At 42.4% G+C, this 24,486-nt stretch overlaps 1 protein-coding gene across 1 annotated transcript in view; it reads right to left on the minus strand.

The window, feature by feature from the left end:
• The window catches only part of RAB8B (RAB8B, member RAS oncogene family), a 39,575-nt gene extending 15,778 nt beyond the window's left edge, over window positions 1-23,797 (minus strand). The window contains exon 1 of the mRNA XM_080980879.1: window positions 23,611-23,797. Coding sequence (XP_080837005.1) covers window positions 23,611-23,734 — 124 coding nt within the window. The 5' untranslated portion in view covers window positions 23,735-23,797. The remainder of the gene's footprint in view (window positions 1-23,610) is intronic.
• Window positions 23,798-24,486: the final 689 nt, after the last annotated feature.

Below are 24,486 nucleotides of genomic sequence, written 5' to 3' on the forward strand. Positions count from 1 at the left end.
AATGGAATAAGCAATAGACATTTTCTGTACTGTGACTGAAGCTAACACGGTATTCCTTTCGTTGCAATGGAATAAATTTCTGAGCCCTGAACTACTCCAGAAAGACCTAAAATGAGCAGTTAACTTCAAAAAATATAACTGAAGAGTTAAGATCAGACAAGAGTCTTGACATGGCTTCTGCTAATAAAGATGACATTTCACTCAAAACAGCTCACTTCTGTTGCTAAGTTCCACCTTTTCCTGTGTGTTCTTACTCCCACAACTCCTGACTGATATGTAAAGTCTTGAACTCTTTCCCCTTGATCTATGAGTGTTTAACTTATATCCTGCCTTTCATAAACATACTCAAAACAGCGACCATTGCCATCACAGTAATCAGCACAAAATGGCAACGCGTGTGAGAGTTTAATGATAATTAAATTAGAAAAATTGAGACTTGGCTTGGCAGTCCACTTGCTGTTGACAACTAATATACAGTGGTATCTCAGGTTACATACGCTTCAGGTTACAGACTCCGCTAACCCAGAAATAGTGCAGGAGGCCCCATTAGCTAAAGTGGTGCTTCAGGTTAAGAACAGTTTCAGGTTAAGAACGGACCTCCAGAAAGAATTAAGTACTTAACCCAAGGTACCACTGTAGTAGACATAGCATTGAGAGTTACTGGATGGCTGTCCTTACTTGTCCACCCCAACTTTAAAGGAATTTTTAAATTGTTTCTTTATCAAAGATTTTCTGGGGTTGCAAAAGTACATACATTGTTTTTATTTTCAGATTGTAAAGTCCTTTCTACAGATCAGTCATATTCGATGTGAGACTTTGATGCAGTAAAAGTTTGGGGGAAAGATAGTTGGGGAGAGAGCGCAAGGTGGGGGTATATGGTACAGTGGTGCCCCGCAAGACGAATGCCTCGCAAGACGGAAAACCCGCTAGACGAAAGGGTTTTCCGTTTTGGAGGTGCTTCGCAAAACGAATTTCCTATGTGCTTGCTTTGCAAGACGAAAATGTCTTGCGAGTTCCTGCGGGGTTTTTTTCCTTTTCCCCCCTTTTTCCCAAGCCGCTAAACTGCTTATCAGCTGATGGCTAAGCCGCTTATCAGCTGATCTTTAAGCCGCTTAACAGCTGATGCTAAGCCGCTTATCAGCTGATCTTTAAGCCGCTTAACAGCTGATGCTAAGCCGCTTATCAGCTGATCTTTAAGCCGCTTAACAGCTGATGCTAAGCCGCTTATCAGCTGATCGTTAAGCCGCTTATCAGCTGATCTTTAAGCCGGCTAAGCCGCTAAACCTCTAATGGGCTTGCTTCGCAAGACGAAAAAACCCGCAAGACGAAGAGACTCGCGGAACGGATTCTTTTCGTCTTGCGAGGCACCACTGTATATGTGCAAGGTTTTTGTGTCAGTTTCATGTCAGTAGGTTCTCTTTCTATTCATTTACAGTGGTACCTTGGGTTACAGACGCTTCAGGTTACAGATGCTTCAGGTTACAGACTCCTCTAACCCAGAAATAGTACCTCAGGTTAAGAACTTTGCTTCAGGATGAGAACAGAAATCACGCAGCGGAAGCAGGAGGCCCCATTAGCTAAAGTGGTGCTTCAGGTTAAGAACAGTTTCAGGTTAAGAACAGACCTCCAGAATGAATTAAGTTCTTAACCCGAGGTACCACTGTATTAGTTTTCATTGGTGTTGAGAGAGGTTGGGGGGCCCAGGGCATGGGTGGTTGCCTACAGTTTTGTGAGTGAGTTTTGTTTGCATGGGGGGTTGTTGTGTCAAGTTAGCCATATTGATTCATATGCTGTCAGTGGGTTCTTGTTGTCTTGTTTATAGCAAATTTGAGAATTTTTAACCTAGAGATAAGAACTATCTGCTTAAAACATCTTTCTCCTGCACACAGAAAGGATTCCATCCCATAGGAAGGACTGGTGCCTACAAGCTTATGTTGAAGCCTACATCTGCTGTGCATAGATTATATGCAACCCCTATATTCTCTTACTCTAAATGTAATGTGTGCCATAACATAGCAGTTGCGATCACTAACTCAATTCCTGTTCAAATTTGAGAAATGTACACAGGGTTCATGGGTTGTTGTTTTTTTACACACACTCTCTCTTCATGGAAGCAATGGAAAGTCTTACAACTCCTTGCAGCTTTTAATGAGTGGCTAGAATGAGCCACCCGCTGACGTTTCTTTTGTTTCCTCACTTCAGCAACAGGAAGTGGTGAGCTGCTGCACCCATCAACAGCACAGGTCTGGTGACCGACTGCTTCCTGCTGCAGAAGTTGCATGAAGCATGAAATAAAGTGTTTCTAAAGTGAACTTTACACACTGAAGAACATGATACAGGAGGTTTCAGAGTTTAGTCAGGCAGCAGCTAGAGATATTTTGCATTTCCCATCCCCACTAGTGTGAGAAAGCTTTGGTTGCTAACTCATAAATTGTGTGCCATGGCAGTACTGCTGATATGCCATTAGGATAAAGAATAACTAAAAGGCTTGTGCAAGCCCAGGTACCTTCCTACAAAGACACCTGTTTCCTAAGTCTCTGCATGATCCAGTACTCTAGCCTTGCCTACACTAGGACAGATAACACTGCTCTGTCTGCAACAGGTATGATTAAATACTGCAACTACTCATGAGGCAGGGATGCCATATAATTGAACTACCCTGAGAATTAACCCGTTTCCTCTCTGCAAATCCCTTTCATATCAGGAGTCATGCCCAGAACAGCAGCTGACAGAAACACAGTGAGTGGGTGACTCTCTTATGAACACTAAACTTCTCCGTGTGTATGTGTAAGAGTGAATGTGCCTCCAGTTTCTGCTCAGCTGAACAGTCTGCCTCAGGTATCGGAAGTCTGGAAAATGCTACTGAGGAACATTATGCCCAAGCAGAGGTGGATTGACCAAGAATCAAAGTAAAGAGAGCGCCACTGGCAGAAGACTTAGGCACATTTGGACCAAACACAAACAGAGCAGAATCCACAGTTTTCCTGTGCAAGCTACAACTGAAATGAATGGGAAGCTGCAGAAAAACATAGAAGTTCCCTCCCGCATAAGCCCCATTGTAGAATTTTCCAGAGGCTTCTGTCTTGTATTAATTATGAAAGGGGCTGTGATTTAGATTTTCTGCTTCAGGTATTAAGCTGTATCAAGCCAGGCTAGTCAAGATTTAATGAGATTTTAAGACATTTGCAATACACTGCTCAGATGTCTTTTTCTGCTAAGCAAGATCAAAGATAGAGCTATCAAGATATGGGATTATCTTCTCCACTGCAGAAAGCCATTGTCTCTTCAGATGTTAAATTAGGATCTCAAGAAAAATAAGATATTAATGACTGGTATTTTGAATGGATTATGTTAGTGTATATATCTGCACAGAAACACGACAGCCCTGCTGCACCCTTCCATTTTAGGAAGGAGAATCATAAGAGTTTGCAAACCTTTTCTGGATTTGTGTACACATAAAACTAATAATAACCAGCCAACAAGGACAATATTGCACCTAAGGAACTAGGCTCTACTCTACAAAAATTATGACACAATAAGTTATTCATCTCTAAGGTGCCACTACAAGGCATGTTTCAAATCTTATTTGTAGCCACAGAGGATGGCTTTTGGTGCTAATTCTCATAAGTCCAATCACATCTTCAGCTGTGTGACGGCCCCTCTGTCAGAAAGAACTTAAGTCAAACCTTGGTTGTCAAACGCAATCCGTTCCGGAAGCCCGTTCAACTTCTGAAATGTTTGACACCCAAGGCATGACTTCTAATTGCTTGCAGGAGCTTCCTGCACTCAAGCGGAAGCCGCATCAGACGTTCAGCTTCCAAAAAAAGGTTAGAAAACCAGAACACTTGCTGTACTCCACCGGGAGCCAGTGCAGCTGGAAAAGCACTGGGTGAATGTGGTCCCCCAGCAAGGACACCGTAAGGAGCTTCACCGCGGCATTCTGCACCTGCTGGAGTTTCTGGGACAACTTCAAGGGCAGCCTTGCGTAGAGCAAGTTACAGTAGTCAAGCCTGGAGGTGACCGTCGCATGGATCACTGTGGCCAGACCAGGGCAGGAAAAGGTAAGGGACCAACTTTTTGATACGGCGGAGATAGAAAAATGCTGCCTTTGCGGTAGCTGCAACCTGCACCTTCATGGAGAGGGAGGCATCAAAGATTACACCCAAACTCTTGACAGAAGGCACTGGCACAAGTTGAGACCCCGCAAGAGATGGGAGTTGGCCCCCCAACTCCATGCCGTCCTGATCCAGCCAGAGGACCTCTGTCTTTGAAGGGTTGAACTTCAACAGACTCCCACGCAGTAATCCAGCCACAGCTTCCAGATATCTGGTCAGTGTGTCCGGGGCCGACTCAGGCCGACTCCTGCTTGGCAGGGGGTTGGACTCTATGGCCCTTGTGGTCTCTTCCAACTCTATGATTCTATGATTCTAGGATGGCCGTCCATCAACAGATAGAGCTGGTGTCATCAGCATACTGATGACAACCCAGCCCAAAACTCCAGACAATCTGGGCAAGGGGGCGCATAAAGATGTTAAAAAGCATCAGGGAAAGGATTGCGCCCTGCGGCACTCCACATATCAAGGGGTGCCACGATGACATCTCCTCCCCTAGCGCCACCTTCTGTCCCCGACCTGAGATAAAGGAACGCAGCCATTGTTGGACTGTGCCCTGAATCCCCACGTCAGCAAGGCGGTGGTCCAAAAGATTGTGATCAACCATGTTGAAGGCTGCTGACAAGTCTAAAAGAATCAACAGTCCCGACCCGCCTTGGTCCAGTTGTCTACAGAGATCATCTGTGAGGGCAACCAGAGCCGTCTCAGTCCCATACCAGGACGAAAGCTGGACTGGAATGGATCCAAAGCCGATGTTTCCTCCAGAAACCTACCAAGCTGTTCAGCAACCGCTCTCTCAAATACCTTACCCAGGTACGAAAAATTCAAAAACGGGCGGTAATTGGATAGATCTAAAGGATCTAATGATGTTTTCTTTAAGAGCGGACACACCACTGCTTCCTTCAGCTCCCCTGGGAATGTCCCTGGGACAAGTTGATGATCTCACCCAGGGGGACCCGCACCTCGTCTGCGCATGCTCTAATCAGCCAAGACGGGCATGGGTCGAGGAGGCAAGTGGTGGGCCTTCCAGCTCGGAGGAATCTGTCCACATCGGCAGGGAGTATCCAGTCGAAATGGTCCAATATTGGACCTGAGGACAGTAGAGGGGCCTCCAGTTCTATTACTGTATCCAAATTGGCAGGGAGGTCACGGCAGCAGAACTTTCTCCGCAAAAAAGCTTGCAAATGCCTCACAGCTATGGGTCAAATTCGTATTTAAATTTGGCTGTCCCACTGGGGACGTTAAAGACCTAATTATTCTGAAAAGTTGTGCTGGGCGGGAGCTAGCAGATGCAATGGGAGCTGATTTTTAACATCACAATACATCACTAGCTAAACATCGCAATATTTTGATATGTCACAATATGTGAAATAAGGCTGAAGCTATGTAGAAGTGAATGTGGTAATGACCTGGTAACCTATTACTTACAGGTTTAACTTTAAAACTGATACAGTTTTACTTACCTTTAGCATATTGTTACAACTGTTATGTTATTGAACTATACCAATAATGTTTAACTTAGCATAAATTTTTCTAAAATTAAAACTGTAGAAGGAATCAGCAGCATATATATCATACCCCCCCTTTATTTCATCCACATCATAGGGAAGGTAAGAGAATGTTCCCTAAAAAATGAATTACATTACGTACTAAACAAGAAAAAAGTCAATTCAGCGTCACAATTTTAGATATTCAAATATAACTCAACACTGAGCCTTGATTGAATATGTGAGAGGCTGAGAAAGCTGCTTTGGTCCCAAAAGCAAACACCTGGGGAGTGGGGAAGAGAGAGACACAGAGACAATCACACACACACACACCACCCACTGCCCCCCAACACAGATTTGGGGGGGGGGGAAGAGTAGCGTCTCAAGCACGGAGCAGTGTCTTTCTTTTTATTATGAAAAGCAACCATTGGTGAGAGCCCACGGTGAATGCTGGACTGGCTCTGTGGTTAGTTAATCATAAAACCAGTGAGCTGGGAGCTGCTCTGTTGCAAAACCAAACACCAGGGGAGAGACACCCCCCCACCCGCTGCCCCCCCAAACACAGATGGGAGGAAAGAGTAGCAATGAAGGAGAGAGCTCAGTCCACAGTGATTGCTGGACTGGCTCTGTTAATAATCAAACTGCTAAGCTAGGAGCTGCTCCCTCACGAAAGCCAACCTGGGGATGGAGGAGAGAGAGACTGGGAGACAATCACAATCACATAAACAAACGCAACACCCACTGCCCTCCCACAAGCAGTGCACACACAGAGATGGGGGAAAAGACCAGTGCAGGGTGCTTCTTTTTAGTTTGTTTATGTTTACGGGAGAACAGGAGGAGGACCAGAAGGAGGAAAGTGGCTCCAGAAGTCCAAACTAGTAGTGGAGCAGCATTCTTAAGCAACCTACCAGATGATTGGCTGCAGAGATTCTGGATTTTTTTGCCAGCCTGCTCTTGAGACTTGCGGCTGCTGCCATAGGCAGGGGAAACTGGAGGTGGAGTTAACGCTGCATGTGGTTTCTCAATCATTTCAGCCACAGCTAGTTCTTGTGATTCGCTGCCTGCAGGAGGCAGAGAGGAGCTTGCGCCAAGTTAGCAAGGGCTGCACAGGACGAAGCATAGGCTTCCGCCAGCTTCTCCAATACCCTGCTTGATTCACAATAAATTGCCAGGTCTTTTTTTTTTTTTTTTTAAGGTTATCATGATTTTCTTTAAATAGCGGTTTTAAACAATATATTGATATATTGCACTGGCCTACTGAGGGTGTGTGTGTGTGTGTGTGTGTGTGTGTGTGTGTGTGCATTCATTTTCCATTTTACACATTACATCCATACAGGTCTTGCCTTAGTCTTACATAGGCTTCCTGACTTATCTTCCATTGATATCCTATTTCAGTCTTGTCTACTGATTCTCATAGGCTTATTCTACTTGCCAGTTAACATTGATACCACTCTTTAAGTATTCTTCAAAAAGCTCTCACTTGCTTCTTGTTTTTTTTCATCATAATTTCTTATTTTGGCCGTCAAGCTTGCTAACTCAACAAACTCTATTAACCTCTGCAACCACTGATCCTTTGTCAGAACAATAATTTCTTTCCATATTTTTTTTTTTGCATAAGTTATCCTTGCGGCCACAGCTGCATATAAAAATAAGTTCTTTGTTTTCTTAGGTATACCTTCCCCTATTATTGCCAGCAAGAAGGCTTCTGGTTTTTTAGGGAAGGTAAATTTAAACATCTTTTTGAGTTCCTCATTTCCCAGAATTTTTTTGCATACTTACATTGCCACCACATATGATATAGAGAACCTTTTTCTAAATGGTTCCAACATGCATTGGATCCTCTCTTGTACATTTTGGCAAGTTTATTTGGTGTCAAGATACCATCTACATACCATTTTGAAGATGTTCTCTTGAATTGCATAGGCAGCCGAAAATTTTATCGTGCCATTCCATAATTTTAACCATGCCGAAAGTTCAATGTTATATCTGAAATCTCACGCCCAGTGTATCATTGCCTCTTTCACTGATTCATCTTTAATTTCCCATTCAAGTAGAGTTCTGTATACTTTCAATATTTTTTTTTTGTTATTTCCCAATATTATTTTCTCAAATTCCGATACACCTTCTACAAATGCTTTTTCTTTGTCTCTTTTAAAAATCTCCTTTATTTGGAAATACTGGAACCAATCTGTGACAAGTCCTATCACTTCTTTTTAAAGATTTACAGATTTATCTTTAAATTCAAGAAAGTCTTTTTATGTTCCCCAGTTTTCCTCCATGTTCAATTCTTTTTTACTACAACCGTGTCCATTGGAGATATCAAACGTGGGATCTTCCTTTGTAACAATTCTGTGTGTTTTGCCCAAACATTATATACACTCCTCCTGGTCACCTGGTTTAAAAAACCCTTATGTACTTTGATCTTATCATAATACAAATTGCTATGCCATCCAAACCTTAGGTCAAATCCTTCCAAGTCCAGAGTTCCTACATCCTTTAATTCCGCTCACTCCTTTATCCACACTAAGCATGCACCCTCGTAGTAAAATCTCAAATAGGGAAGCGAGAAACCCCCTCTATTCCTGTCATCTATTAGTATTTTATACTTAATCCTTGGCTTTTTTGCCTTGCCATATAAAATTTGTTAAGTCCTTTTCCCATTGTTTAAAACAATTAGTGTTAGCGATCACCGGAAATGATTGAAATAAAAAAAATATTTTTTGGTAATATGTTCATCTTAATTGCTGATATTCTTCCCATCATAGATAAATTCATGCAGTTCCATTTTTCCATATCCTTCTTTATTTCTGTCCATTTTTTTCATAGTTATCTTGAATAAGACTTAAATTGTTAGATGTAAGCCAAACTCCTAGATATTTTACTTTATTCTCTTCTTTGATTCCTAATGTTTTTCCCCCAGATTCTCCTTTGCCTTCTTTTCCGTGTTTTTAATGATCATCTAGTCCAACCCCCTGTAATGCAGGAATCTCAGCTAAAACAGATGGCCATCCAACCTTTGCTTAAAAACCTCAAAAGAAGGGGTGGGCAGGGAATTTTTTTGAAAAGGAAAAGAAAGAAAAACCCTGAGGGGATCATGTTGACTTTACAGTCCAGGGATTAAAATTTGACATGTAGAGACATACCTGCAAGTTGCTACATGTGTATATGAATCTTTTGTGAAAGTGCTGAAAGGTATAAATGCACCAAATCTGGACTCCAAGGATCAAGTCTAGTGCCTGGAATTTCCCTTTTTATTTCCTCTATTACACTTCCATAATTAAAAATATGTTTACACTAGCCTCTAAACTCCTAAAGTATGAGATTGCTCAGCCTCCCTTCTTTAAAGTTGAAAGAAATATTAAGGCTTGCTTATGAACATCCTTACTTGTGCAAAAAACTAGAGATTTGAGGAACATAATGCTTATGGGAGGCACATTCATAATATTTGTGAGGGTGGAGTACAATTGCAACATACTAGTGTCATGCTGTACAAAGTCACAAAGGCAACTTATCCTGAACTTTAACCTTTGGCTTTCTTCTCCCAAAACATATCCATTGGCATTTTCATGGATATGCAAACAATTTCACCCAAAGCACAGGATAGAAGCACCAAAAGATAACTAGCATGTGATCCAATGACTGTGGCCTTTTTTAGTGAGGGGAGCAAATCCAGCATACACATCATGGCCTGCTGGCCCTATTATATTGCCAAATAATAGGCAAGGATACTGGGTTAAATACAGGTTTATTTTCTTTGATAGATACACAAAAAAACTTACTGTATGGCACTAATAGGCAAGAACCCTTCCAAAAAACAAAAACTGGATAGTTTGAAGGAGGATGGTGTAAATTCCTTTACTATTCAAGGAGAGTATTACTTTAACATTTGTTTCCAGCCTATTAACAGCTTTCAATACAAAGACCAGCATAAATTTTAAGAGTAGTTTCAACAGTAACTTGGGGCTCATATACAGCAACAAGAGACACCCCATAAAAGTTACCTGGTATTAGGAGTATGCCCACAATCCTGCACCTGGTCCTGGAGAGTGGAAGGGACAACAGCATACACATGATGACCCTGAGGTCACAAGCTCCATGCAGAACCTCTGCCACCACCACCAATTGCTCCAAATGTGTCAATGTCCATAGCCTCAATTAGCTTGTTTACTAGTTCCAGAAGATCCATGCAATTGAACTTGTACCATCATGAGTAGACATTATAAAGGTCTGAATTAAAAAAGGATTAAAGGTGAAGTATGATAGGCTCCATAATTAAGCTTGCTGTGGATAAGGAGAAAGAGTTTGTGCACATTTTCTATTCTTGTGCACTTTAGGACTCACTAACTAGGTCAAAGCAAGTATAGCAATGCTGGCAGGTGCTTCAAGATTCTGTAGGTAGGTTTTGCCTGTGATAAGACCCTCCAGAATAAAGTACTAAAATAACTAATTTGAGAGTTTCATATAGTCCTTTACAGATCTCATTTTGTTGAAAATGTCCCAATGATGAAATTACAACAAAACCTCAAGAGCACGTCTCACATGTTCTGGCAGGGCATTAACATGAATAAAATGCTAAATCATTTACTGCAATGGAGGAAGCATTTCCTCACAGCTCAAGATGGCCAAAGCTTCATTGGATCTTTAAGTTCAGGGTCAGAAGAGGCCCTCCCCCCAACCCTGAAAAGGTCCTTCGACATTCAAGGTGACTCAAATTGGCAAGGCCTTGTTCTGTAATGTTTTGAGATATTAGGAAGATGACTGGATATATCCAATTCATACTTCCATTTCAAGGCATACCAAAATATGCAGGGGAGCAATCCAATATCATTTATTGTGTGCATTTCGTACCAAAGGTGTATGTACCAGCGGCAGAAGCAATCACTAGCTATGCTAATATACACAAAAGTGTGGCCATAAGTGGAATTGCTATGATAGCAAGGCCAAATTAAACCAATTCAAGTGTTATTGTTAGTATCAGTGTCCCTTTAAGAAATAAATTGCTAACCTGACTACTTACAGAAATAGTCTCTTCAAGCTATCAATCATGCAATTGTTACAAGCCACTATCCTAAGTCAAACAGCAAACTTCCAACAGTTAGATCATTGTTCAGGGAAATTCAGGCATGCAAATAACTTCTCATTAAGATGTATAAGGATTTCACTGTGAGAAGTCCATTGCATAAGCAGTATGGAATGCAACCATATGAAGTTCATAGGGCTAACAGGGAATTGAACAGAATTCCATTCCAGCAGAGAATGAATTTTCACTTTCAAGAAGTGCTCATATTCAGACGGACGTGTGCTGGCTGTCACTGGTCTTGGAGGCTCTCCTCCTTTAAACCCAGCAGAGGTAGCTCCTCACCCCCTTTAGTAAACCTATGAGCAGTGACTAAACAGATAAGATTAAAATATTATCAGCCGGAAGACCACCTCTCCAGTCCACAGATTAAACAGAGAGCCTGGCTCATCTGTCCTCTTTCCAAGCAGCCCTAAAATCCCATTCAAATCAACAACAGAGCAGCACACTGCAGACAATCCAATTCTTCCATTTTTAACAGCTGAGCTCCATAAACAACTCTGAAATCCACCTTGCTTGCAGCAAAATCCAGTCAAAGGGATTTGAAACAATTACATTTCATAATTTAAATCTGCAAGAAAAAAGGCAAATTTAAATCAGGTTTCCTATTGATATACTTCACATTTTATTTTAAATGGTACAAATCCAACCACTAGGCAACACTAATTTACAACTAAATAGGGCATTAGTTATAGAAGGGGTAAAGGAGATATTTTGTATAATTTTTAAAGACAAGTGTATTTTTTACTAATTTTAGAACATAACATTGCTTAATAGATTTTAAAACGTATCTATATAAATAATTTCATTAAAATATTATTACAGTACGTATATAGGATCTTACAACCAGAAGGTATCATTGGGTGTGGAAAAACACCCTGCACACTAGACAATTCCACATTTCCCTCTTTCCAATATTGCTCCTGTCTGCTTTTCCCTCTGCCTTGGCCCAGCCGTGCCATCACAAAAAGAAAGGAGCAAACAAAAATGAAATTCCCATGACTGATAGGTCAAAGCAAGGGCTGATAGTTACTGCGCAGACCAAAGCAACATATGAGGGAGAAATGAAATACCTATGTTGAGTAAGTAGGCTGTAAATATTTATGTACGGTCAATGATCAAATTGGTTCTTAATTTACATAGGAAACCATCTTTAAATTCACTGCATCTAGTAAAGGGCTCTGATTCAGTTTAGAGTTTGGTTTGGTTCACACAAAATTTAGTATTGCATGAGAAAGCCATGGGTTTGTGCACTGAGAGGAGCATTCTTTATTTGGAAACTGTGGTTAGTGTTAAACTATGTTTCATTCCAAGAAACCAAGATTATTAACCATGATGTGAAGTTAGAACCAGAGACTTTTTATCTCTCATCTAGACCATGCAGGAAGAGGAGAGCAGAGGGGGAGTGTCATAGTTCTGCAATGCTCATTAACTGTAGGATCAATGTGCTTATACAGGCAACAACCGATTTGCATACACCCCCACGCCAGTGTTAGAAACTCAGATATATAAGCTAGGTGCCAAAAGGCTCCTTAAACCAAGGTTGCAGTTGCCAAAATGGAATGTCTAGTTGCCATTTTAGGGCAGTACGGCTCTAAAGTCTTATTTTTCAAATGAAGGACTGACTGTGATTGATTTATCTGTTAAACACCTGGCTAATTCAGATGACAGCCTTGAGCTAGGTTAAGAACTTTGAGAACTTTAAAAAGAAAAGTCACTTTATCCAGGGACAGTCCACACATATATTGACTTATTCCGACCTCCTTTTCTTAATGGTGACATGGACCACTGAAATCATAAGAATATTCTTCACAACTGTGAGCAGGGCAATGGGGTGGGGCAAATGAAAAGCTACAACAATTAACTATAATGTTTACTGCTCCTGCTCAGGCTGCACAGAAAAAGCATTTTGGTTCCTGAAATCCAGTCCAATTGTACAGATAAAATATAACTGACAGAATTCTACAGGATCTGATATTAGTGTGCAAAAAAAAAGTCAAGATCCAATGATCCCCAGGCATGCACCTCCAGATGGTGGAGATGTCAGGAGCCCATCCTGGCACCCAGGCACCTTTCACTTGGTTGCAAGTAGCTGATAGGTGCAAAATGTGCTTGGCTAATTTTGAAGATTACCCCCATGTGTTGGCAGAGTGCACATAAGCCCATTCTGTCTCTGCCCCACCCCCTTTTCCAGCCATCTCTGGGTCACCATGGTGCGCAAGTCAATTGGATGTGCATAAATCAGTCGTTCCCTGCATTCAAATTACAGTGGTACCTTGGATTAAGAACTTAATTCGTTCTGGAGGTCTGTTCTTAACCTTTAGCTAATGGGGCCTCCTGCCGCTGCTGTGCAATTTCTGTTCTCATCCTGAAGCAAAGTTCTTAACCCGAGGTACTATTTCTGGGTTAGCGGAGTCTGTAGCCTGAAGTGTCTGTAATCTGAAGCGTCAGTAACCCGAGGTACCACTGTAATAGCATTAACAAAGTTATTTCTAAAGAGAATCCTAGCACACACATATGTAACCGGGGGGAGGGGGTCTATTTGTCTAACTGGTCCATAAGTCTCAAGTTTACCTGCAGCCAAGACCAACTGTTCTCTCTCCCTGACCCCTCACTATTCTGAGCTGAGATTCAAGCAAGCCTAAAAGTTCTTCCATGCCCTGGCCATTATCTAAATTTGGATAATGACGTGGGTGGCGCTGTGGGTTAAACCACAGAGCCTAGGACTTGCCGATCAGAAGGTTGGCGGTTTGAATCCCCGCAACGGGGTGATCACCCGTTGCTCGGTCCCTGCTCCTGCCCACCTAGCCGTTCGAAAGCACGTCTAAGTGCAAGGAGATAAATAGGTATCGCTCTGGCGGGAAGGTAAACGGCATTTCCGTGAGCTGCTCTGGTTCGCCAGAAGCGGCTTAGTCATGCTGGCCACATGACCCGGAAGCTGTACGCCGGCTCCCTCGGCCAATAAAGCGAGATGAGCGCCGCAACCCCAGAGTCGGCTACAACTGGACCTAATGGTCAGGGGTCCCTTTACCTTTACGCCACAGTGGATAAAGTCACTTGAATATTACCAGGTAGATACAGAAGAAAACCTAAAACCTAAATAGCAAATCAGGGTATTCCCTGCCTTAGGAAGGCTACTGAAATCGTCTAGTCACCTGTTGGTTAAAGACTTACAAAATGATTGTCTTACTAGTTAAGTGGCAGATTTTCTCCAATAGTTCATTTTGCTCTCCATACCAATTTCTCTGTTTTTAAATTTTAGTTCTGAAAGCAAACAAATTACTGCTACCTTAATGTTTTGCCTCTCAAAATATGTCGTCCTCAGAATTGTCCCAGTGGCATGTTGTTCCTTGCATGGCACTCACAAATATAAAGTACTTTTCTTTTTAAAGTTCTCCTAATGTAATTCCACAGCACAGCAAATCCACACCAACAAGCAGCTGTAATAAGGCAATATTTATGCACCACCCCACCTTTAATGTTAATCTATTCAGACAAAAGGAGAAAGGGAAGCAGAGAAGAAAATATTTCTCCCTTTTCTTTAGCAGATTTGAGAAGAACGCAGCCAGCTCACTTGTTTTCCTTCCCCAACTAGAATGTTCTAAAGTGCACCTAAAAACCAAATCACACCACAAGTTAGAATGCAAACAAATGTCAACTCAGTTAACATTAACGTGCCCCAAACAAATAGCAAATCATGGCTTAAAAAGATACCCTTTAGGTCGGAAATTATGTTCACAGTTTATCCAACTGCAAACCTGCTAGCATCTCTCAGGCAGCCAGATATTAAAGTTCAGTTCAATATAGACAAATGTATATTGCAGTTATACAATGGTAAATCAATGGAGGCAAAGCATACATTCAGAGGCTACCTTTAGCTAGAGGCAAAGCATTCCTTGTCCGCACAGAAGCCACACACAGAGTAATGCAAAGCAAAATCATTCCCAGGTACAGTTCCTAACTTATGTCCCTTTTTAAGGGTTGAAAGAAATCGATGAGAAGCAAATAACTGGGAGGTTGGATAGTCCTGTGTAAGAGTCTTCAAGACTTAATATACATTTTGTTGCAAACACTGCATACGCTAAGGAGTCTTGATGTTAGGAAAGTTATTTAACTACAGAATTCCATAGATAATGGTGAACTGGAGAATGCTATCTGCTAGTCCCCAAGAAACAGAAGTCTGCCTGCAATCAGAGGTTGATCTAAAGTTAGGGTAGGGTGCTTTGCTTTGAAAACTCAGCAAGGAGCTTCAGAAACACACATCCAGCCATCAAATAACAATGTGTGCATAATACTTATTTTGAAGAACACAAAGGCATCAAGGTATGGTAGCTGTTTTTCATACGGCTCACAGTAAGTTCCTCAGAGCATATGCTATTCAGTCAGAAGTTGCACTCATTCCTAAAGTCATTAAGGGTTAATTGATATTTAAGCAAGACATTTGTCTCCATGTCAGTCAAATGAGACAGCAGCATATAAGAAAGCTCCATCTGCCAATTGTGAATTGGGATGATGCCTTCAGACATCTGTCATGTGGAGAGACAAAAGGTGCAGATGCTTCTCCCATTCAACCCAAGCCATTTCACCAAAAGACCTGTCAACACACATAAAAGGGAAGAGTTGCAGTGTTCACATTTCAATAGCATAGAGGCACTGCATCTATAAGCATAACATGGAAGCCGTTTTAAACTAGCATTTTAACATGGCTGTGGAATGGTAAGCTATTTAAGGTGAATACAATACTCTACAACAGAAAGCCAAGATAGGCCATCGCAAACCAAGTGGCCTAGCCTGCCCCTCCTCCCACTTCCATCACCCCAGGCCTGGCACAGAATGTTTGGAAGCTTGGTGTGAAATGGATAAAAACTCGAAACTCAAAACATTTTCTCTCAGAAATTAATTTTAAAGACAAAGTATTAAAATAATATTACTGAGCAAACATTCAAATGATACTAATGAGGATTTCTATAGGGTTTGATTCAATTACTAAGCAAGCAACATTCTAAGGGCTATGATGGAAATGTATTCCTAAATGTTGCACAACATCTTCAGGAATTTGATTCAAGAGCGCAGTCTGGGAGTCTGCCAAATATCTTGTCTCTGTGACATGGTCATAAAGCCACCAAGCATCTCAAATGCCTCCATCTTCTGCACACAGAGAAAAACGGATGCATATTTAAATACACAGCCACAGCAACAATCATGAAAAATAGTTGAGAAGCTTGTTTTAATTCATGAGTTTTCCAGTTTATGAAGTCCATCAAACTCAAACTGAAAGTTCAGAATCAGCAGTTGACAGATTTTTTTCATACAATTCTGAGAGGAAAAGCTTGACTTATTAGATATGATGATACAATACACTACCAAAGAGTTGTTATAAGTTTAAATTAAGTATGACACTATCATACTAAACTGGAATTTCTAAAGCAAAGTCTCTCTATTACTACAGCTCTCCTTCATTTTATATTGTCTTCCAAAATATGAGGGGGGTTTTTGTTGTCTATTTGATAAAGTATTAGAAGCTGATGCTCCAATGCAAAGGTTTATCTTAATAAAACAAACTAGAGACAGACAGAATGAAACCCAGAGGCAAAAAAGACTCTGTTAAAAAAAAAAAAAATCAATTTGTTCCCGTCATTTGACATACAAACAGCCTTTGTGGACACACTGCCAGATACTGATATCATCTTGGATAAGAATGTAAATATTCCAAAGTTTGTTTCATAGTCAGCAAGTTTCTGCATTGAATTTGAACTCCTCCCAGTGCATAAGAAAGCTAACACACAAATTTGCTATGCTACTATTGCCAGCAGAAGAAATCCAACAATCTCTGGAGAGAACAAGTCTCTCACTGGGTATTATAAAACCCAACACATTTAATCTGACAAACATCACATAGCAATAGATTAATTCAAGCCTAACAGAGATCAGAACTATGATACCACAGTCAAACATGTGTGTCTCTGTCCCCTGATATATTAACAGATGGAAAGTATGTCTCTGAACAGTGGTGGCTGCGGAGGATCACAAGCTATTGGACCCATGTTCTGCTTATGCACTTCTCAAAGACCACTTTGAAAACAGAACGATGGGCTATTTGGGCACGTGTTCTGATTCAGAAGGTATCCTCTTATATTCTATATATCATGCAGCAACAATATTATTTGTTTCTTCACCCTAAGGTCCCAGGGCAGGTTACAACATTCAGATACCACATTGAAAACGGTTTGAAAGCACTTACAAAAATAAAAATATACTTCTATAAGAAGTATAATGAAGGTGCAATACACACCTTTGTGGGGAGGAAATTTTAAAGCTTAAAGGCTGCCACAGAGAATGCCCTCTCCTGGCCTGCCACCACCCTGAGCCTCTGGGTGCAGAGGAACTACCAAGAGGACGCCCTTGAATTTTGAAGCTCAAAGCTAGCGTCTCATGCTCTTACAACCCTGCCTATTTCCCTTACACTTTATTAATCTGTAGCAATAATCTACTTTTGTATCTCTGCAAATGGCTATGTTTATCGGAAACATAACTGAGTCAAGTACTCTGCAGTCAGGATTTTACAGCTTCCTTGAGTGGAAATTATTGCCATTACGCAGTTCTCCTCTAAAGAGGAAGTGAAACTTGACAGATCATGTACAGAGGCAGCTTGCTTAAGTCACTATATAATTGCATAAAATCTCTTGAAAGTTGATCAATGGTTTCCACCAAATAAGTATAATATGCAGGAGTCAATTCATACATTCAGTTGTAATTCATCAAGTACTGAGCAGTCAGGTGACTTACTCGCATGTGTACACTGTCTTTTAGGCTCCCAACAAAATTTTCTAAACAGCATACCAGTAGAGTTTGGGAATAGTCTGGCATTCAGATAAATTAAGAAAAAGAACAACAAAATCTTAAGTGAAGTCCTTCTTAGCTGCCCAGGCGTCTGGAACATTTCTAAAGGCAGCCTCATGCCACATTGACAGTGCTGCCTTTAGTGCATAGAAAACTTACAAATCTAGACATGAAGGCAAATTTATCCAGGGAACCACTGACCTTCAATTAATAAATGTCTCAACTATTTTTGAAGACATTTGAAATATTTAGGTGGCATAGTAATGCTCTAAGATTATAGCCCTTGGAGGAATTTTCATATACAACACTAAAAATGCCTTGTAGTTTCTTTCCTGTCTATCTGAGAAAACCAGCTAAATAAACTATTTAAAATCAAATGCACATTTCTGCAATTGGAGTTGTTACTATCAAATTGATAGACATGAAAATACAAGCACATGTGACATGAACAGAAAGACAGAACAGTACATAATAAAGGTTTCACCATGTAGGAACTCAATTTACTTAAGCATAGTAATTAAAACTCAAGAACAATCAGCGTACAAGAACAATCTCAAAGTGTTAGAGCTTCAAATGCCAATGTATCTTCCTATCCTGACAAAACAAACCAGCAGGGCCAGAAAACCACAGAGCTTCAGAACACAAGAAGACTCCAGCTTATGCTTGGTTTCTTGCAGCTAGTTAGTGCTTAATAAGACACCCAGCTTGAGCAGGTTTTCTTGTGGTTTCTTCCATTTCCTGACCATTTTAGTACACTCAGCATTCAAAAACTTTAGTTAGCAAACAGTTACTATGACAGTTCCCTGAGAAACAAAAGAACACCCTTCCTTGAATCAACTGTTTCCCCACAGGGAGCTCAGCTAAGGAAGGCTTGTTTAGAGTGCCACTATTCACTCAATGAGTGGATGTCATGTCTCTTCTGTGGTAGCAGAATCTTTTGGGAATTTCAACCCTAGGAATGGGCCCATTGAAAGTAAAAACCTTTCATTTGGAGAACACGGCAGTTTGTTAGAACAGGCCAGTGGCCCATCTATTCCAACACCCTGTTCTCATAATGGTCATCCAGATGCCCATTATGAGAAGCCCACAAGCAGAAACTGAGCACTAAAGCACTCTTTTCCTTGTGAATGCCAACAACTGGGATTCAGAGGTATACTTCCTTCAACACTAGCTAGTAGTCATTGGTAGCATTATCCTCCATGAATCTGTATACTGTAATCCTATTTTAAAGCCATCCAAGTTGATCGCCATCGTAACATATTGTGGGAGCAAACTCCAAAAGTGCCATAGCTTAGAGGTAGAGCACATACTCTCTTGTATTCAATTCCTGGCATTTCCAGGTAGAGCTGAAATGGGCTCCCATCTGAAAATCTGGAAAGCTGCTGCATGAGCTCAATGGTCTGCTCAGAGTAGCCAATGTAGAGCCACCAGATATTACTGGAACTACAGCCATGCTGGCTGGGGCTGTTGAGAATTGAGGTCCAGGACCAGCAACATCTAGAGAGCACAACCTTGGGCATTTCTGATCCCAATAATGTGGTCTTGATGTCTTGCCTGCTTGTGATTTAATTGTCTACTGTTTGGCAAAACTGTTTGTAATGTTGCTTTTAAAAAGTATTTCAAAAAACACCTGTAAAATGCTCTTGCACTGAATGAGACATCTGAAGGCCACCCTGTTGACTTCTTAGCAGCTACTCAAACAGTGAAATGAAAACAGTGCAAGTTACAACCAAGTCCTAGTTCATAGGTTCATTAAGACTGTTCCTACTCCCTTATCACTTATGGTAATCTATTACCTCTGGTCATGAAAATGCTCTGGCATTAAAGCAGTTCTCATTGTTTAAATGCTCTGACGTATCTGCTTTAAAGCGGGGTACACACCAACATTTTTAATATTGTATAACCAACAAAAGAAATACAGTGGTACCTCGGGTTATGAACTTAATTCGTTCCGGAGGTCCGTTCTTAACCTGAAACTGTTCTTAACCTGAAGCACCACTTTAACGAATGGGGCCTCCCGCTGCCGCTGCGCCACAGGAGCACAATTTCTGTTCTCATCCTGAAGCAAAGTTCTTAACCCGAGGTACTGTTTCTGGGTTAGCGGAGTCTGTAACCTGAAGCATCTGTAACCCGAGGTACCACTGTAATAATACCTTACTGACAAAGTGTTACTCTATTCTTACTTTTCAAACAATAGATTACAAGCACCACTATGTCCTGTGCCTCAAACAGCTGGGCACAGTTACAGTCCAATTTCGTGGCCATGGGGATGCACTGGAGAACTTGAAAGAGATCCAAATTTGTGATAAGGCCTTTGAGAATGTGTTCCACTCCCAGGGCAATAACTGCTCTGCCATCATGGAGAATATACATCTCAGAAGGAGGACGTCACTCCAAGTAAGAAAAAAATTATTCACTTGGATAGACCCATTCTGGAAAGTGACCAGTGTAAAATCAGGGTTTTTTTAAAGGATCCAAGCTGATTAGCTTAACATCAGTTCTAGGTAAATTGCTAAATATAAAATTTACGAAGCATAAGACCAAGTCTTTCATCCATATGGCTTCAGCAAAGGTAAGTCCTGTCTCATTAACACTTCAGAGTGACAAGAAGCATGTGAATGGAAGCGATCCCCATATGGATCAATAACTTTTAATAACAGGAACCAATGAGTAATAATAAATGTGCAACTCTCACATGGAGGGATGCAAGGTGTAGAGTCACCAAATGATATTCGGCAGTATCAATACTATTTTAAAATTCATAAATGACCTACAGTGTCATTGTGTAAAGGGCTCCAAAAGGAACTCTCCAATTTTGAGAAAACGGGAAACAAAATGCCAATTGTAACTCAAGGTAAATAAGTCAAAAGCGATGTATACTTGTTGGGGGGGGGGTCAAAATCTGAATTTTAAATGCATGCAGCTGTAAGCTAAACTGTGACTTAATGTGAATAAGCATAAGACTGAGGTCATTGCACTCCTCGCATGCTCCTGCTGCCATCATGATACCCAAGGCTATTCCATGGTTTGGCTTAGTGTTATATACAAACCCTGAATCATGGTTTGTCTCAGTCCAGACAAACCACAAGCGTAATGAAGGTTTGTTCTCAGCTTACCACTTGCGGTTTCTCTGGGTGAGACAATCCACAAGCCCAGATTCAGATGTAATGTTAAGATGAACCATGGCTTAGTCCTAGGTAGCGGGGCAGAAGGAGGAGAAGTACTGGGACCACAGTCTTTGCTTCAGGAACGTGCACAGTTGCTTCTTTGCACTACACTGTCATGTGCAGCAGCTGCAAAAAGGGCAAATTCCATGCTAGGAATCACTACAAAAGAAATTGAATATAATACTGTCAATATTGTAAAGTCTTTATACAAATATTATGATGCAACCCTACTTGGAATATTGTATACAGTCCTGGTTGCAGTACAGTGGTACCTCTAGTCGTGGACACGATCCATTCTGGCGTGCCGCTTGCACCCCGAAAAGTCCACTAGAGAGGCGCTTCTGCTCGTGCACGAAGCGCACAAAACACTTCTGCATGTGCAGCGAAAACCGGAAGTATACACTTCCAGGTTTGCCGTGTTTTCAAGCCGAAAAGACACAACATGAGCCTAACGCAACACGAGGTATGACTGTAAATAAAAAAATACATTGTAGAGCTGGAAAAGGGCAAACAAAATGATTTGGGGGCTGGGACTATTTCCCCATAAGGACAGGTTACAACATTTGGAACTTTGTGGTTTATAAAAATAAAAAAAGGCAAGTAAGAGAAATCACAGTAGAGGTATATCAAAGTATACATAGTGTGAAGAGTTTTGCTTTTTTTTCCTCCCTCTCTCGTAATACTATGTTTTCTTCACGTCCTGCTTGTGAGTTTCCCTTGGGAAGTAAATGACAGCCAATATGAACCTTTGTTTTGATCTAGGAGAACTCTACTTCTCTTTTGTTCTTAGTACCTAGCCCCATGCTTATGGTCAGGCCAGACAGGAACTATGCCTGTCCCTGGTGTTAGACAGGCTTTAAAAATATATCTTTTTCTCTGTGATTCCTCACACATGTGGGAGACAGGAAGTTTCATGTTACCCACTCTCAGCTAGGCCTGCAAAATGTTTAACCTGCCAATCTGTCATAGTAGCCATTCAAGAGGGTCTGTCAAGGGCTCAGTCAACTCCCTTTTTTGGTTACAGCCTGACAGCATAGTATTAAGCAGGTAGTTGAACACAATATTTAGCCAGTGAGCTACAGGTTTTTTTTAAAAAAGGAAACAAGACTCAAAACTTGGCCATATAATGTATTCTAAATCAGACTCAGAAGAGTCACCTAGATGTTACAAGTTTCTATGAGATGTAGCCAATGTGATGTCCTCCAGATATTGTTGGACTTCAACTCCCATCAGCCCCAACTAGCATTGCCTACAATATCTGGAGGGCACCATGCTTGCTACCTGCATCAATGCACAAGTGTTTCAAGTGTTGCAGGAGGAGGGAGCAGACAGAACAAATTAACTTGTGAAGCTGGACTTCAGCATATAAAACATCTAGCAATATGGGCATCCTGCGAGATAGCACATAAAGGATACAGTGGTACCTCTGGTTACGTACTTAATTCGTTCCGGAGGTCCGTTCTTAACCTGAAACTATTCTTAACCTGAAGCACCACTTTAGCTAATGGGGCCTCCTACTGCCGCAGCACGATTTCTGTTCTCATCCTGAAGTGAAGTTCTTAACCAGAGGTACTATTTCTGGGTTAATGGAGTCTGTAACCTGAAGCATATGTAACCTGAGGTACCACTGTAGTTGAACAGAGTAACTAGCAACCACTCACTCATGATATGTGTAACAAAAGTATCAACTAGTGGTAAAGTTCAAATCCATCACTATCTTCCCCATTTTGGCTATCAGAGTAAAAATGATTCCAGTCGTCCACTGTATCAGAGCTCCTGCACAGCGAGACAAGTTCCCGTGGCCAATTTTGACTGCTGTTCACCTAGGTCAGATTCTCCTTCCCTTTCCTTCACATCATGCCATAACCGTAGACGGAGAGCATATCTTATGTCATTTCAAATGACATAATTTCTGTACAGGACTGAGCAGTTTTAGGCACTTTATAAAGAATGCTAGTGGAAGTCGATGCAAGGGTTCCCACTAGTGCAACAGCATGTATCCACCTCCCCTCTCCTCCCCAAAATCTGCTCTAGGTCAGGAGCACTCGCAGAACAGCTTGCAGGAGGATCATTCCAACCTTGCGTCTTAACAGAAGTGACAAATCCCTCCCTGTGTCCCCAAACAAGTGCCTATTCCAACCTCCGCCCCGCCCAACAGGGGCCAAGATGACATTTGATGATGGCGACATTTCTAGGCGTGTCAAACGGGTTAAGAGATGCACTCCAAGAGTGTCAAAAGGGTGGCGGGGTCGTCGGAAAGTGCGCTTTCCAAGGCAGCAGAAAGCGGGTTAGCCTAACGGACTAACGAACCTGTTTCTCTCCGGGGCAGGAAGGTGGGCGTCCGTGCGCGCGTCTCCGGGGGCGGGAAGGGGCCACCCACAGATCTCCAGTTCTGAGAAAAGGGTCCCGTCCCGGCGCCGGGGCGGCGAGAGCATCCCCGCCTAAAAGGCGCTCTCCGCCCTCCAGCACAAATCCCCACAACAAAGCGGCGAGGGGGGGGGGGCGGCAGAAGAGCGGAGAGGAAGAGGAGACACCCGCGTCACGGGCCGGAGACTCGCGCAGGGCCCGCTCCTCTCACGCCCCCCGCGCCGGGTAAACGCCTCCGCGGCCCCGCCGAAGCCCAATCGCAACCTCACGGGGACCGGGAAGGAGGCGGAATGAAGGACGTCGCGCGAAGAAACCCCCCCAATTCTACCCTCACAAAACGGTCTGAGGGACAAGGCGGGGCGCGAGAGAGGAAGGGAAATGGAAACGGAAACCGGCTCGCTGGCTGGCTCGCGGCGACGCCCGTGGCCCCCGCCGCCCGCCAAGACCCAGCCGGCCGCCCTGAAGAGGCGCCAGGGGGCCGGGCCTGCGCTCCGTGAGGCGAGGAAGCCGCCCCCCGCCCTGAGGAAGCGCCCCTCCGAGGGAGGCCGAGGCCGCCTCACCGATGGTGGAGATGAAGGTGGTGTTGAAGGCGTCCTCGCTGAAGCGGAAGAGCAGGCAGGTCTTGCCCACGCCGGAGTCGCCGATGAGGAGCAGCTTGAAGAGATAGTCGTAGGTCTTCGCCATCTTCGCTCCGACTGGCGGCCGGGAGCCGGAGGGGAGGGGGAACTAGCCGGAGGGAGGGGAACAGGAAGGGGCGGGGCAGCGAGGCGAGCGGCGCGCACGCCGACGGAAGCCCCGCCTTCTCGCTCCTTCCGGCAGGCGCCGCCCGCGCAATGGCCTCTGGGAGTCGTGGTTTTTTCTGCGGGACTTTCCCAGTTTTTCTTGTAGGAAGCGACCGCGATCGTCCCTGTCGAAATCCCAGCCTGCAAGGCGGGAGGGAGGAGGCCTGGCCGGGGTGGGCGGCGGGCAGTGCTAGGGATTGGTACCATACTATGATTTACATATTATTTAGTAATATAGTACAAAGTCAGAAATGTCAAGAAACTGCTAATTGTTAATTGTTATATTTTGGAGGGGGGGTAATAATTAATAAAGACATATTATTAATAAAAGTTTATAATTCAAATAATTTTGATCTGCATTGTCATTGCACTGTTGTGGTTAGATTTGTTTCCTGTGTGACACTTTGAGTGCGAATGTATTCATTTATTTAAAATGTTTTTTAAAAATAATAATAATTAAAAAGCAAGCCCCAAAAGTGGCTCTCGGAGTGGTATAAAGAGAAAAGGAGTCCCTGTCTTCACACTTATGATTTAAAAGAGATAGTAGAAGAAAAATTGATTGGAAGGGAGGAGGAGAAAAAGCAAACTCAGTCACTGTTTCTTACTTACATGAGTCGTAGTAGTGCCACTTAGAAAAGAAAACATTTGCCGAAG

The sequence above is a fragment of the Podarcis pityusensis genome (assembly GCF_964106645.2).
Source record: "Podarcis pityusensis genome assembly, chromosome: 14".
Classification (NCBI taxonomy): Eukaryota; Metazoa; Chordata; class Lepidosauria; order Squamata; family Lacertidae; genus Podarcis; species Podarcis pityusensis.